Here is a 12,878-nt window from a genome sequence, read left to right as displayed (position 1 = left end):
AGACGGGGGTGTAAGAGGGTGTTTGGAGAGATGGGGAGAGGTGTACACTCCCCACTTCCTTAACTGACGTCACTATTTCTAAGTGCTTTGGCTTTGCTCTGTGTCTTCGTTACTTAAAAATGGGGGAGTTTTCGGAGAGACCAAGTCATTAGTAATAAAAAAATGTGTATTAAAGCAAGTTTGAAAAAACAAATTGACTCTTTTTTTTACAAATCGTAAAATCTGATTGAACGTTATTTACATTACACTTCACTAGCCTATTGTATATCTAAACGTGTAGGGACTAGTATATGTGGGGGGGGAGGGGGTTATACATGCTATAGACCACCTTCAGATCTTTTACCGAGGTTGCCTGCCAGGCTCAGGTCATCATTGCTTCGTGTAGGCTGCTGGTGCCTCCATGTAGGCTGCTGGTGCCTCCATGTAGGCTGCTGGTGCCTCCATGTAGGCTGCTGGTGCCTCCATGTAGGCTGCTGGTGCCTCATGCAGGCTGCTGGTGCCTCATGCAGGCCGCTGGTGCCTCCATGTAGGCTGCTGGTGCCTCATGCAGGCTGCTGGTGCCTCATGCAGGCCGCTGGTGCCTCATGCAGGCCGCTGGTGCCTCATGCAGGCCGCTGGTGCCTCATGCAGGCTGCTGGTGCCTCATGCAGGCCGCTGGTGCCTCATGCAGGCCGCTGGTGCCTCATGCAGGCCGCTGGTGCCTCATGCAGGCCGCTGGTGCCTCATGCAGGCTGCTGGTGCCTCATGCAGGCCGCTGGTGCCTCATGCAGGCCGCTGGTGCCTCATGCAGGCCGCTGGTGCCTCATGCAGGCCGCTGGTGCCTCATGCAGGCCGCTGGTGCCTCATGCAGGCCGCTGGTGCCTCATGCAGGCCGCTGGTGCCTCATGCAGGCCGCTGGTGCCTCATGCAGGCCGCTGGTGCCTCATGCAGGCCGCTGGTGCCTCATGCAGGCCGCTGGTGCCTCATGAAGGCCGCTGGTGCCTCATGCAGGCTGCTGGTGCCTCATGCAGGCCGCTGGTGCCTCATGCAGGCCGCTGGTGCCTCATGCAGGCCGCTGGTGCCTCATGCAGGCCGCTGGTGCCTCATAGATGAGATCATCGGTGCTTCGAGTTGGTGGCCAATTCATGAACTTAAATCATTAACACTTCAACTGAGGTTAGCGTTTCTTCCGTTAGGTCACCAGGTGGTGCACTGAGGGGAACCCGAAGATGGTGAGAGCGAGAGTGAAAGACCTCACCCTCCAACCCTCTCGTTCACTGCACCCAACCCACCTATACCCAGCTACAACAGGAGGCACCTACCTCCTGGAGCAGTTTCCCTCATTCACCTGTAGGTTAGGAAGGCTGAATGGCCTGCACCTCTTCCCCTCTCGAGGGGAAGGGTAGGGGGGGGGGAAGGAGTCTGAGACGGGGGTGGGGGAGGTGGGGGCACTGAACACCAGATTGGGGGGAGAGGTGTTGGGGGAGGGGAAGCAACAACAGATTGGGGGGAAGGGAGAGGGGAGAGAAGGGGTAATCAGTCCCTGTATCCCCCCCTAATTCTCTACGCCCTGGGGGCGGAATTTGACCCCGTCAATAGGCCACCGCGGAAGGTCTTTGTTTACAAGTTTATCACTGAAACAGCGTCCTGAGCCTCTCAGCTCTTGCACGGCTTGTTGCTGATCTTGGCCATGTTGCCCTCACTCATCACCATGAACTGTCTGTTCTTCTCCTTGGGTTCCCGTCTTACGCCCTTCTTCTTGAGGTGCTTCTGCACCCGCCGGCCCCGGACCGCCAGGTACTTGGCGTTCTCCTCCACCGAGATGTAGGTGTAGCCGGAGCCGCCCAGCGTCTCGTGGAGGACGCACCGTAGGGCGTCTCGGGGCTTGTGCAGGATCTTGAGGTCGGTGTTGTTGAAGGGACACACGGGAGACCTGATGAAGTTACTCTTGACCCCTCGGCGGTGGCGTCGTCTGCTGCGCATGTGGCGACACTGACTCACTCGCAGGGTTTTCTGCCGAGAGAAACAAAGAAAACGTTAATGAAGGGTAAATTCATATATATTTTTATGATTTCAACCCCGAAAGTGTTGAAAAGGGTGAGTTTATTGTTAAGGTTACATCCTGTGAGTGAGCATATACCTCTATAGGAGCATGTAAGTCACCACCAGCCCCCCTCTATAGGAAAAATACCCGCTGGGTTCAATCCTGTCACCTATACCCTATACATGCAGCTGGGAGTCTCCGGTTCATCAGACAACAGGATTAACATTTACCAACCCTTGAACTAACTTTTATCTTTCTGGTGCAAAGTGAGGAACGTCTTGCAAGAACGGTGTATTAGCGCACCCCCGCAAGCACAACTAGGTGAGTACACAGGGGTCTAACGGCTGAGTGGACAGCGCTCGGGATTCGAGTCCCAAGGGTCCGCGTTCGATCCCCGGCGGAGGCGGAAACAAATGGGCAGAGTTTCTTTCACCCTAATGCACCTGTTCATCTATCTTGAGATCTTGAGGTTATCTTGAGATGATTTCGGGGCTTAGCGTCCCCGCGGCCCGGTCCTCGACCAAGTCTCGTTTTTGTTACACACCCCCAGGAAGCAGCCCGTAACAGCTGTCTAACTCCCAGGTACCTATTTACTCCTAGGTAACAGGGGTATCAGGATGAAAGGAACATTTTGCCCATTTGTCTCCGCCACCACCGGGGATCGAACCCAGAACCTCAGGACTACGAATCCGAAGCGCTGTCCATCCAGCTGTGAGGCGTCCTTAACCTAGCAGTAAATAGGTACCTGGGAGTTAAACAGCTGCTACGGGCTGCTTCTTGGGTGTGTGGGGGGGGGGAGAATTTGTTAATGGACAGTTTAGCGGCGGGCCCAAAGAGCCAGAGCTCAACCCCCGCAAGCACAACTATGCGAGTACACAATCGCACAACGTATTGGTATATATATTACATGGGAAAGATTAAGAGGATGCACTTATAGATGCCGTGGTTCACATGTCAGGCTGCGAGCAGCTACGTCTAACAGCCTAGTTGACCAGACCACCAGCCAGGAGGCACTGTCAGAGACCGGGCCGCGGGGACGTTGATCCTCGGAACCAACGCAAGGTAACCGCAAGGTAAGTCATCCCGATTCGCCAAGCCTCTAAGCCCCTCTGCCTTCCTCCTGTCCCTTGCCATATCTCAAACCTATCCCCCATCCCTCACTCCCTCCCGGCGTTGAAGAGCCCCGCAGTCCGCAGTTCGTCTCCGTCATCGTGTCGTGAGCGATAATTATTGCGCTTCCCGGTAAAATGGGTCTTGACCTTGGAACAGCAGGCTTCGTTGGCTGCTGAAGCCTCTTCCTGAAGCACGTATTGGTACCCTTAATACACGTCTCGACTATCCCTGTCTGTCGGCCTTCTGCCAGCCTGCCTGTCCCCCCACCCTGCCAGCCTGCCTGCCTGCCTGTCCCCCCACCCTGCCTGGTGTCCTACCTGATTGCCCCTACCATACCTACCCCTATAGGTAACACTATATGCAATGGTTACGCCTCGAACTAAAAAATCCACGATGTGGAACAGATCCACCAGCTTCAACCCAGACATCCAGACAACACAACGTGCTAAGCTGGACTCGGCAACTTATATAGAGGCATAGACCCCGGATATAATTCTAATTAACAGGCATGAAATAAAAAGAAAGGACAGAAGATAAAGATATTCAAGTACCAAACTTACCAGGTCAACCTCGGAGCAGCAATTGCTGTCGGAAGAAATTTACCGCACAGACTCAAAGATAATTTTCAGGAAAACTTCCTGTCAATTGAAATCCAGGCGACTAAATGGACAATCGTTATTGGAACGTGCCACTAACCACCAAAACGACCTTATCTACCTGTTTCATTCAACAGGAACAGGTAGGAACAGACCTGCCTATTTTACTGGGAGATCTGAACGCCAAACACAGAAACCTGGGACCTGGGAAAACCCATCAGGCCTGGGAAGCCACACACACTATGATAAGGAACGGAAATCTAACCCATCTGGGTCATTCGAAAGTCTGGCACACAGGCCTAAAATGTAGAACATTAGAACTAAGGCTTTCAGAGAGATTTACCGCCACACACTGCAGCTTCACAGGCAACAGAGCAGCTAAACTCGATATTGGCAGCTACTTGGATGTCATCATCGAACTGTATAGTGGAGTGCCACAAGGAAGCTGCCTCTCACCCACGCTTTCCAACATATATACAGCTGACCCGCCCCAACCTCAACATGGAGAATATATCACAGACGCTGATGATATCACTCAATATAACCAGAACCATCAAAGTCGCTACTGGCCAACAAGACCAAGGCAGCAATTGAATTCATAAACAACTTTGAAAGCAATGGAAAATAAGTACAACTCGACAAAATTTTCAGAGAATACAGATTGCAAAAAAAAAATAAGAAACCCAGACCCTGTTATCCTTGACAACCGCCGGATCCAATACGAATACAGACAGAATACTGGAATTCAAGATTAAAGGAACAAGAATCAAAATAACCGTCAATGATAGAATAAACAAAGCAAAAACAGCCATATGAAAACCGAGGGGTTTCCGACGTCTCAGCACGATAATACAGCTACACTTACATAAGGCTCGAGTCTGGACGCGTCTCAAATATCCTCCAGTACCACTACATACCTTGAAGCTTTTGAATGTTAATTTTCTTTAAGTAATGCAAAATAAAGCGCTAAGAAGAGCAGCAAAACACCGTCCACCATGTGATCAGACAATCCAGGAGCTCCATGAGCTCCTGAACATACAGGCACTAAACATCAGACTGCAGCACCAAGCCATCAGGGTGTGGAACACCATCGAAGTGTTAGAGGACCCAATGTTAGAAGGATTGCTGCAAGATGAGACGCCCCGCTCCCACAGTTGGTGGCCCAAGAGCCTCGATCATCTCGATGGAAACCAAGCCGCACAATACATAATTTGTAGATGAAATGCTAATCAGAAATCCACCCCTCTCTCCTGAATAATAAAAAATAATAAACATCCTTAAACATTACAACAAAACATGTACACACGCATTTGAGTGAGTATATGTGTATAATGCTGTACAGTATTCATATATAGACATCTATATTTCCTGACATACATGTGAAGAACCTCACAAACACTCACAACTCCCTCACAAGGAGAAAACAAGCGTAGTTTACCTGCCCGACACACAAACATTGTGTCAGCAAGGCAGACAGCCCGACTGCTATCATAACCCACACTGTATTTTCTTTTCCCAAACTTTACTCTTCACTTGTTGTGCAATCCCATTTTCTTTAACCCCCCCCCCCAAAAAAAAATCAAAACTTGCCCTTCTCCCTCCCTCCCTCCCTCCTTCCCTGTATCCTACGCTCCCTCCCTACAATGTATGTAATATATATATATATATATATATATATATATATATATATATATATATATATATATATATATATATATAAATCCCTATTTCCCTAACACCCTACCTCACTGCCCCCCTTCCCTACACCCCCCCCCCCCGGCTGCAACAGGCACTTGAGGACCACCTTTCACTAAACGCTACGTTGCAGCAAGGGTTGCTGGCCGTAGATCACACTCCCGGTGGCAAAAGCCCCTCATTAGGCCTGGACCACCCTTATGCTTCCCCTCCTCCAACCCTCACCCCCCTGCCCATCCCCATCTTCCCCCCCCCCCCTCCGGGAGAAGGCGATGGGTCCGTGTTAATTACGGTCCGCAGTGGTAATTACAGACCAGGGAGACGAGCAGGACGTGCTGGTTCAGAACCCCTAGGTCTACAGTAGGACTTTCAGAGAGCCCTGAGATTACAGTAGGGTTCCCTTCCAGACCCCTAGACCTATAGTAGTGCTCCCTGGAACTGTAAGCATACAATTAGGGGCCCCCCGAACCCTATAGGTCTAATGAAGATCCACCCCTTGGAATCGCAGGCTTATAATAGTAGGTATATCTGAGAGACTAGGCCTATAGTAGGTATAACCCCCTACCCCCCCCCCCCCCCGGCCTGCCCTTTTAAGTGTCTTCTGGTTCTTTTGCTAAGCTCATTCTCCTTCGTTTCTCTATCATGCATTTTCTCACCTCGCGGTTCTTCCTCACATTCGGTACGGCTGTGTGTGCTTCTACGACGAGGAAAAGGAGAATTAATAGAAGCTATAGTAATAAAAACAGTAGAAATAGAGTAGTTGTAGTAGAAGTAGTTGAAAATAGTGATCCTGTCAACTGTGTTTACCTGAGCTAAACACACACACACACACACACACACAATTAAGTACGAGAGATTAGTGGAAGAACAAATTAGATGAGCTAAGTGTTTGATTCAAGGTAAAACGATGAGTTGGGAGATGAATTAAGGAAAGCCCAAAAGAAGATGTCAGATATTAAATGTCAAGTGAGTGAGAAGTGAGTGTGTCAAGTGAGAAGGAAACCATAGAGACTCAAATGGATGGTCTGAACCATAAGATTGGCTACACTTAAGCCCAAGTAGTCATGAGCTGGTAGGAAAATAGATGGTGAACGATGCCCACCAAATAGCAATCTCAGAAACCATGAAAGTGCAAACAAGGAGGATAATGCCGAGTGAGAGAAAGCTAATCATTGAAAGCCCGAGACAAACATGGGATGGGGGGAAAAACCTGACCGTATGTGTATTGAGGACCTTCGGTAAATCTGTGAGTACTAGGCCTAGCGGAAACTGAGGGGGGGGGGAGGGCTTGATGAGAATGAGGCCATACACCCCTATCACAGTCACACGGAACTATTGATTTGATGAAGATTTAGCCACCCAAAAGGTGGCACGGGCATGAATAGCCCGTAAGTGGTGGCCCTCTTGAACCATTACCAGTATCAATAGATGATGCTGGGAATCTGTGGAGGTGCGACTGCACCCTGCGTGACGGGAGATGTCTCCCGGACTAAATGGTGACCAAATGGTGTCCGAAAGCACCAATGTTGTTGTTATAGATTCAGCTACTCAGAAGAAGTTCCAAGTAGCACGGGCTATGGTGAGCCCGTAACTTACCTGGCATAGGAGCGGGCAAGAAGCACGGGCTCCTTGCCCGTGCCTGGAAAGCACCAAGCCTGGAAAGCACCAAGCAATTACGACTATATAACACTGGGAAGGGGTCAGGAGAAGGATTAGGGATGGGACGAGGGAAAGGAATGGTACCCAGCCACATGAACTGTCGGGGATTGAACGCCGACCTGCATGAAGCGAGACCGTCGCTCTACCGTCCAGTCCAAGTGGTTGGATAAGAGAAGATGAAGAGGAAATGTTCACATTGAATACCAATAGAAAAAAGAGGGCATAGATGTAACCTTGAATAATGAGTCACAGAGATGTTAAAAGGAAGAAGTTTTATTTTCAGCGTCAGGGTGTGAACTAAACGAATAGGTTGTAGAAGCCAATTCTGATCATAGTGTCGAAAGTAGACATGATAGAAATGACGACCAGCGGCTGGAAAGGCGGGGCCCATGTGCTGAAGTTGGGTTCAGCAGGCACAATCGAGTACAGCGGTGGGTGTGGGCGGGCTGACATGGGCGTCCCCTTACAGCAGACAGCAGAGGTGTCACAGGTCTGTCCTGTGATAAGGGCAATGAGAGATGGGTGGGGGGGTGTGGGGTACAGAGGAGAGAAAAGGGGGGGGGGTTATCCAGAAGAATGAGGAATGGTTGAATATGAAGAGGAAGGGAATGAGGAGGGGAGAATAGAGGTCTCGCTTCATGCAGGTCGGCGTTCAATCCCCGATCATCCAAGTGGTTGGGCACCATTCCTTCCCCGCCGTCCCATCCCAAATCCTTATCCTGAGCCCTCTCAAGTGTTATATAGTCGTGGTGGCATGGCGCTTTCTCCTGATTGGAGAAAGGAGATATTTAGTTCCCTCCCGTCCTCATTCTTCTCTTCGTCTCGCCTTCCAACCTCTCTTTCCCGCTCTTCCTTACACCTGCGTCCCTCTCCCTCACCCTTCCCCACCTCACCCCCCCCCCCCCACCACCTATCTTAAGACGTCCCAGTGTTTGACTTCCTTATCAGCGCCAATCACCTTATGTAAAGTAATTTTTATATAACTACTTGCATATACGCATATATTTAGGTGCCTTAAGTGTGTGTACTATATTTACACATCTATCATTAGAACGCTTGCCTATATACGTGTGTGTGTGTGTGTGTGTGTGTGCGCGTGTGCGTGCGTGCGTGTGTGCGTGCGTGCGTGCGTGTGTGTACTCATGCCTAGTTTTATGTGCGTTTTCTTTGACCTTATCATGAGATCTTGCCTCCAAAACGTTCTGATTATTCCTTAAGCTCTGATAAAAGTTAGAGTTTTATAGCAAAACACATTAAAGGGGAAGAGAGAGAGAGAGAGAGAGAGAGAGAGAGAGAGAGAGAGAGAGAGATAGATAGATAGATAGATATTAACACAGAAAGGGACGGAGGAGTAACTCACATACATCACACTCTACCAACTGGATTAGGGGAAACAAGCTGTTAACTGTCAGTTTAGTGAGTGACTGGCCGCAACTAACCGGTCATTACCCAATAACTGGCTATAACCATAACAGACCCAAGTCTCAGGCCTAACCATTAACTGTTCCCAATTCATCTCTTCTCTCTGGCAATCGTTCAGTGTTAAAATATTAGACGTTTTATTTGACGATTTAAATAAAAAAAACTTGAAACAATTATTATCTTGAATTAGATACAAATTGTACGAATAAAATTTTTTTGCATTGAAGTTAAATCTACAGTATGATTTTGAACTATATTTTACTGTAATTGTGTGCTTATGTGCGTCCAGCATCAACAGTTTATATTGCGCTCACAGAAACACGGGTGAAAGTTAACACCTGAGAACTAATAATGACCGAATACCAAATTTAGGAATATAAGTAATTTTACTACGATAGGCGATTAGGGGAAAGTTACATTATTTACTAAAATATCTGATATGCAGGAACAAATTACGAGCTAAATTATATGCACAAACAATTTGGATTGAAATTAATAAGGCAAAAGTTAACCTAATAATAGAAGCAATATCTGGTGCATCTATAATTAATAACTTCTGCATTGTAGCCAACTTAATTTTTTGAATAGTAAACTAGACTACAATCGTGAAATGCTGAGACAGTACAGGTTTTGCAAGAAATTGACGTCTGTTTTCTCAAAGAGTATGTTAGGAATAGTGTGTGTTAGAGAGGAATAGAGTGTGTTAGAGAGAATAGAGGAATAGAGAGAATAGAGAGAATAATACGAATAGAGGAATAGGAATGTTAGTGTAATGAAGATTATTATATATTAAACCAAGCACTAGAGAAGGAAAACTACTAAATCGAAACGAGGAAACTAATTCAAGAAAAATGGTCATAAAGAAATGGTATGAAAAAAAAAGTTGATCGTGGCTCCAACCACTTGGGCTGGACGGTTGAGAAACGGCCTCGCTTCATACAGGTCGGTGTTCAATCTCCGACCGTCCACAAGTGGTTGGGCACCATTCCTTCCCTACCCCCGTCCCATCCCAAATCATTATCCTGAACCCTTCCAAGTGCCATATAGTCGTAATGGCTTGGCACTTTTCCCTTCCAGATGACCGTAAAGCCGCCTTGGATGGGATTAATTCCTGGCCCTGATAGGTGTAAACTGGGGCAACCCAGTTTACCCACTTGTAAACTTTACCACTTGCCCAATTTACCTTTTCGTAAAGGTAAGGGGCAACGAAGTTAAGGCAAGGTTATCTCAGCAGAGAGCTAAGCTAAGCTAAGAGCTTATTCCTAATATGTGAAGGATATGAGGCCAGGATGAGAGATGCTGGGATACAAGGCCCCAGGATGGGAGCAGCTGGGATATGAGACCGGAGGGAACAGTCACCTACCACCTGGACCTTCGGGAATCGAGCACCGACCCTGCAAGAAGCGAGGGCATGCCTGTACCGCTGGACGCATCTGAGGAATTTTACAAAAACAATTTACGTGTCCGCTTACGAAATCTGTACATCTTTCCCCGATCGTAACGGCTTAGTCTGTACATATTATAAACAGTTTACGGGCTTGGAAGCTTCGTTTCGCACGGTTATTACTCTTATAGACAACCTCGAAGCACTTCGTAACTCGTAAACTGTTTTCTAAATGTAAACAATGAGGAAAGATATACGTAAATGGACTCGTAAATACTCGTTGATTCCTGACCCAGAAACCTCATAAATATACCATTTAAAGCTGTCAGGTTGAATTATGAGGGACTTGAGTTTAAAAGGCTCGAATTTTAAGTTAAAAGGTTCACCATAGCCCGTGCTGCTTGGAAATTTTTGTTCCAAGTAGCGAATCTTAAACAACAACAAGAAGTAGAACCCCCCCCCCCCCACCTCCTCTGTATATGCAAATAATGAACTTGGAAACTGTATATATATATATTATACATATAAAAGATAAGAGCAGATGGTAAGGCATATGTTTTTCTTAAAGAGGTAGGATAACGGTTTTAAGACCTCAAAAGACTACACAAATTTTGGATGATAGGACTAAATTACGGAGGGCTACGATGATTGATTTTTTTGGGTCCCCTCGTGGCTATGGACAACAAAAAAAAAAACTGCAACAGAATAAGAAAAAAAATTAATTTACTTCTTTTTAATAAAATATTTTTCCCATAAAATCCCATATAAACTCCCAGATATAAGCGTCCTTTCGATAGCTATTACATTGATTATAACTTGAACACGGGGCCTCTATATACATATATATATTTCTTATAATAGGGGAGTCCTCTAATTACTGTTATTATCAGTTGGGAACGCAAATTGAGTGCGGTTTGGGATATGGGTTGAGGAGGAACCAGTTTGGGATATGGTTGGGGATAGGGATTGGGATATGGTTGCGGGGGATAGGGTTTTGGGGATAGCCGGGCGGCTCGGTACATCCCAGTCAACAATGGCGGTGAAATTGTTCTGTGACTTGAGGGTGAAAACACCACATTGGTTGTGAATTTCATTAGTGTTTTGACGGTAACTTTAAACACACCCGTCCACTGGACCACCCAGCGGTGGCCCTCGTGTCTGTCCTGTCCTCTCTACTCGTCTGTCTGTGTATCGTCCTATTCGTGCGTCTGTTTCGTTCGTACGTCAGACTTTTTCTCGACGTGTCTGTGTTTGTTCAGTTCGTGCATGTCCGTGTGTCCGTCCGTGTGTCCGTCTGTACATGTCAGTCCGTAAATGTCCGTGTGTCCGTCCGTAAATGTCCGTGTGTCCGTTCGTACATGTTCGTGCGTCCGTTCGTACATGTACACTTCCCAAAAACAAAAAGTTAAGGGAGAGAGGAGGGAACCAGACTCCCAGCAAGGGTAAGTTGTCATAGCGAACGGTCCGGTTCAGTGAGCAGCCAATCCGGACGAACATTTTACAGATCAACCGAGTCACGAGTCTCACTTCAGTGAGCGTGATCGCAGACTGTGTGTGAGACAGAACCAAAGTAATCTACTGGGCTCTATCATATCTACACTTGAAACTGTGTATGGAGTCAGCCTCCACCACATCACTTCCTAGTGCATTCCATTTGTCAACCACTCTGACACTAAACAAAATTCTTTCTAATATCTCTGTGGCTCATTTGGGCGAACAGTTTCTACCTGTGTCCCCTAGTGCGTGTGACCCTTGTGTTAAATAGCCTGTCTTTATCTACCCTGTCAATTCCTCTGAGAATCTTGTACGTGGTGATCATATCCCCCCTAACTCTTCTGTCTTCTAGCGACGTGAGGTTTAATTCCCGTCTGGCGTGATATCAACCCCCAGGTCTTTCTCTCTGACTCTTGAAGAATTTCATCTCCCAAATGATACCTTGTAACTGGCCTCCTGCTCCCTACAACTATCTTCATTACATTACATTTGCTTGGGTTAAACTCTAACAACCATTTGTTCGACCATTCCTTTAATTTGTCTAGGTCTTCTAGAAGCCTCAAGCAGTCCTCCTCTGTTTTAATCCTTCTCATAATTTTGGCATCGTCAGCAAACATTGAGAGGAATGAGTCTATACCCTCCGGGAGATCGTTTACGTATATCAGAAACAGGATAGGACTGAGTACAGAGCCCTGTGGGACTCCTCTGGTGACTTCACGCCAATCTGAGGTCTCACCCCTCACTGTAACTCTTTGCTTCCTATTGCTTAGGTATTCCCTTATCCACTGGAGCACTTTACCAGTTACTCCTGCCTGTCTCTCCAGCTTATGTACCAGCCTCTTATGCGGAACATTTTTTTTTTCTACCACAGACGTGGCCACACATTTACAATGCTAACTAGCATATATACATTTTCTTCTGTCCTCCATGGACGGGGTTAAAGATGTGTTAAACATATTGTTCTGGGGTTTATTGAACAATCAACCACAGAAGGTGATTCGGTGCTTTTAAAATGCTAAGCTAACCTACATACGTAAATACATAGATACACAGATTTACGTATGCCCTACATAAAGTGTTCGATGTGTCTTTTACATAGTGTCATTAATGTGCATTTACATAGTGTTATTAATGTGCATTTACAAAGGTGAAATGTAATTCTGATCAGCTTCCATATATACTTTAAACACATACATATACATACACACACACATATACGTGTGTGTGTGTGTGTGTGTGTGTGTGTGTGTGTGTGTGTGTGTTTGGGGGAAAGAGGGGGGAGGACCATACCTCTCTGACTGTTCCTTTATCGTCTGTTAACCTGTCTTTAAAGCTTATACTTAACTCGTTTCCCCCGGCCGCGTCTAATCTGTAAAATACTTCACTTTCTCGTTCTCCAATGAAGATATCCACGGATTATCGGGTGCTCTTAAAAGGGGGGGGGGGAGGATTGAGATGTGGTGGGTATTATTGACGGGGGATTGAGAGCATG

The 12,878-nt window shown here is 47.0% G+C and overlaps 1 protein-coding gene across 2 annotated transcripts in view; it reads right to left on the bottom strand.

Moving 5' to 3' along the window:
* Positions 1 to 879: 879 nt before the first annotated feature.
* The window catches only part of LOC123747497 (uncharacterized), a 35,963-nt gene continuing 23,964 nt past the window's right edge, over positions 880 to 12,878 (bottom strand). Inside the window, exon 5 of one of the 2 annotated variants that reach the window (XM_069332379.1) lies at positions 880 to 1,992. In XM_069332379.1, the coding sequence (XP_069188480.1) occupies positions 1,636 to 1,992 (357 nt within the window). In that variant the 3' untranslated portion in view covers positions 880 to 1,635. The remainder of the gene's footprint in view (positions 1,993 to 12,878) is intronic. The other variant, XM_045729714.2, reaches the window with a different exon arrangement.

The sequence above is a fragment of the Procambarus clarkii genome, chromosome 27 (assembly GCF_040958095.1).
Source record: "Procambarus clarkii isolate CNS0578487 chromosome 27, FALCON_Pclarkii_2.0, whole genome shotgun sequence".
Lineage (NCBI taxonomy): Eukaryota > Metazoa > Arthropoda > Malacostraca > Decapoda > Cambaridae > Procambarus > Procambarus clarkii.
This window is presented reverse-complemented; position numbering and strand designations above follow the sequence as displayed.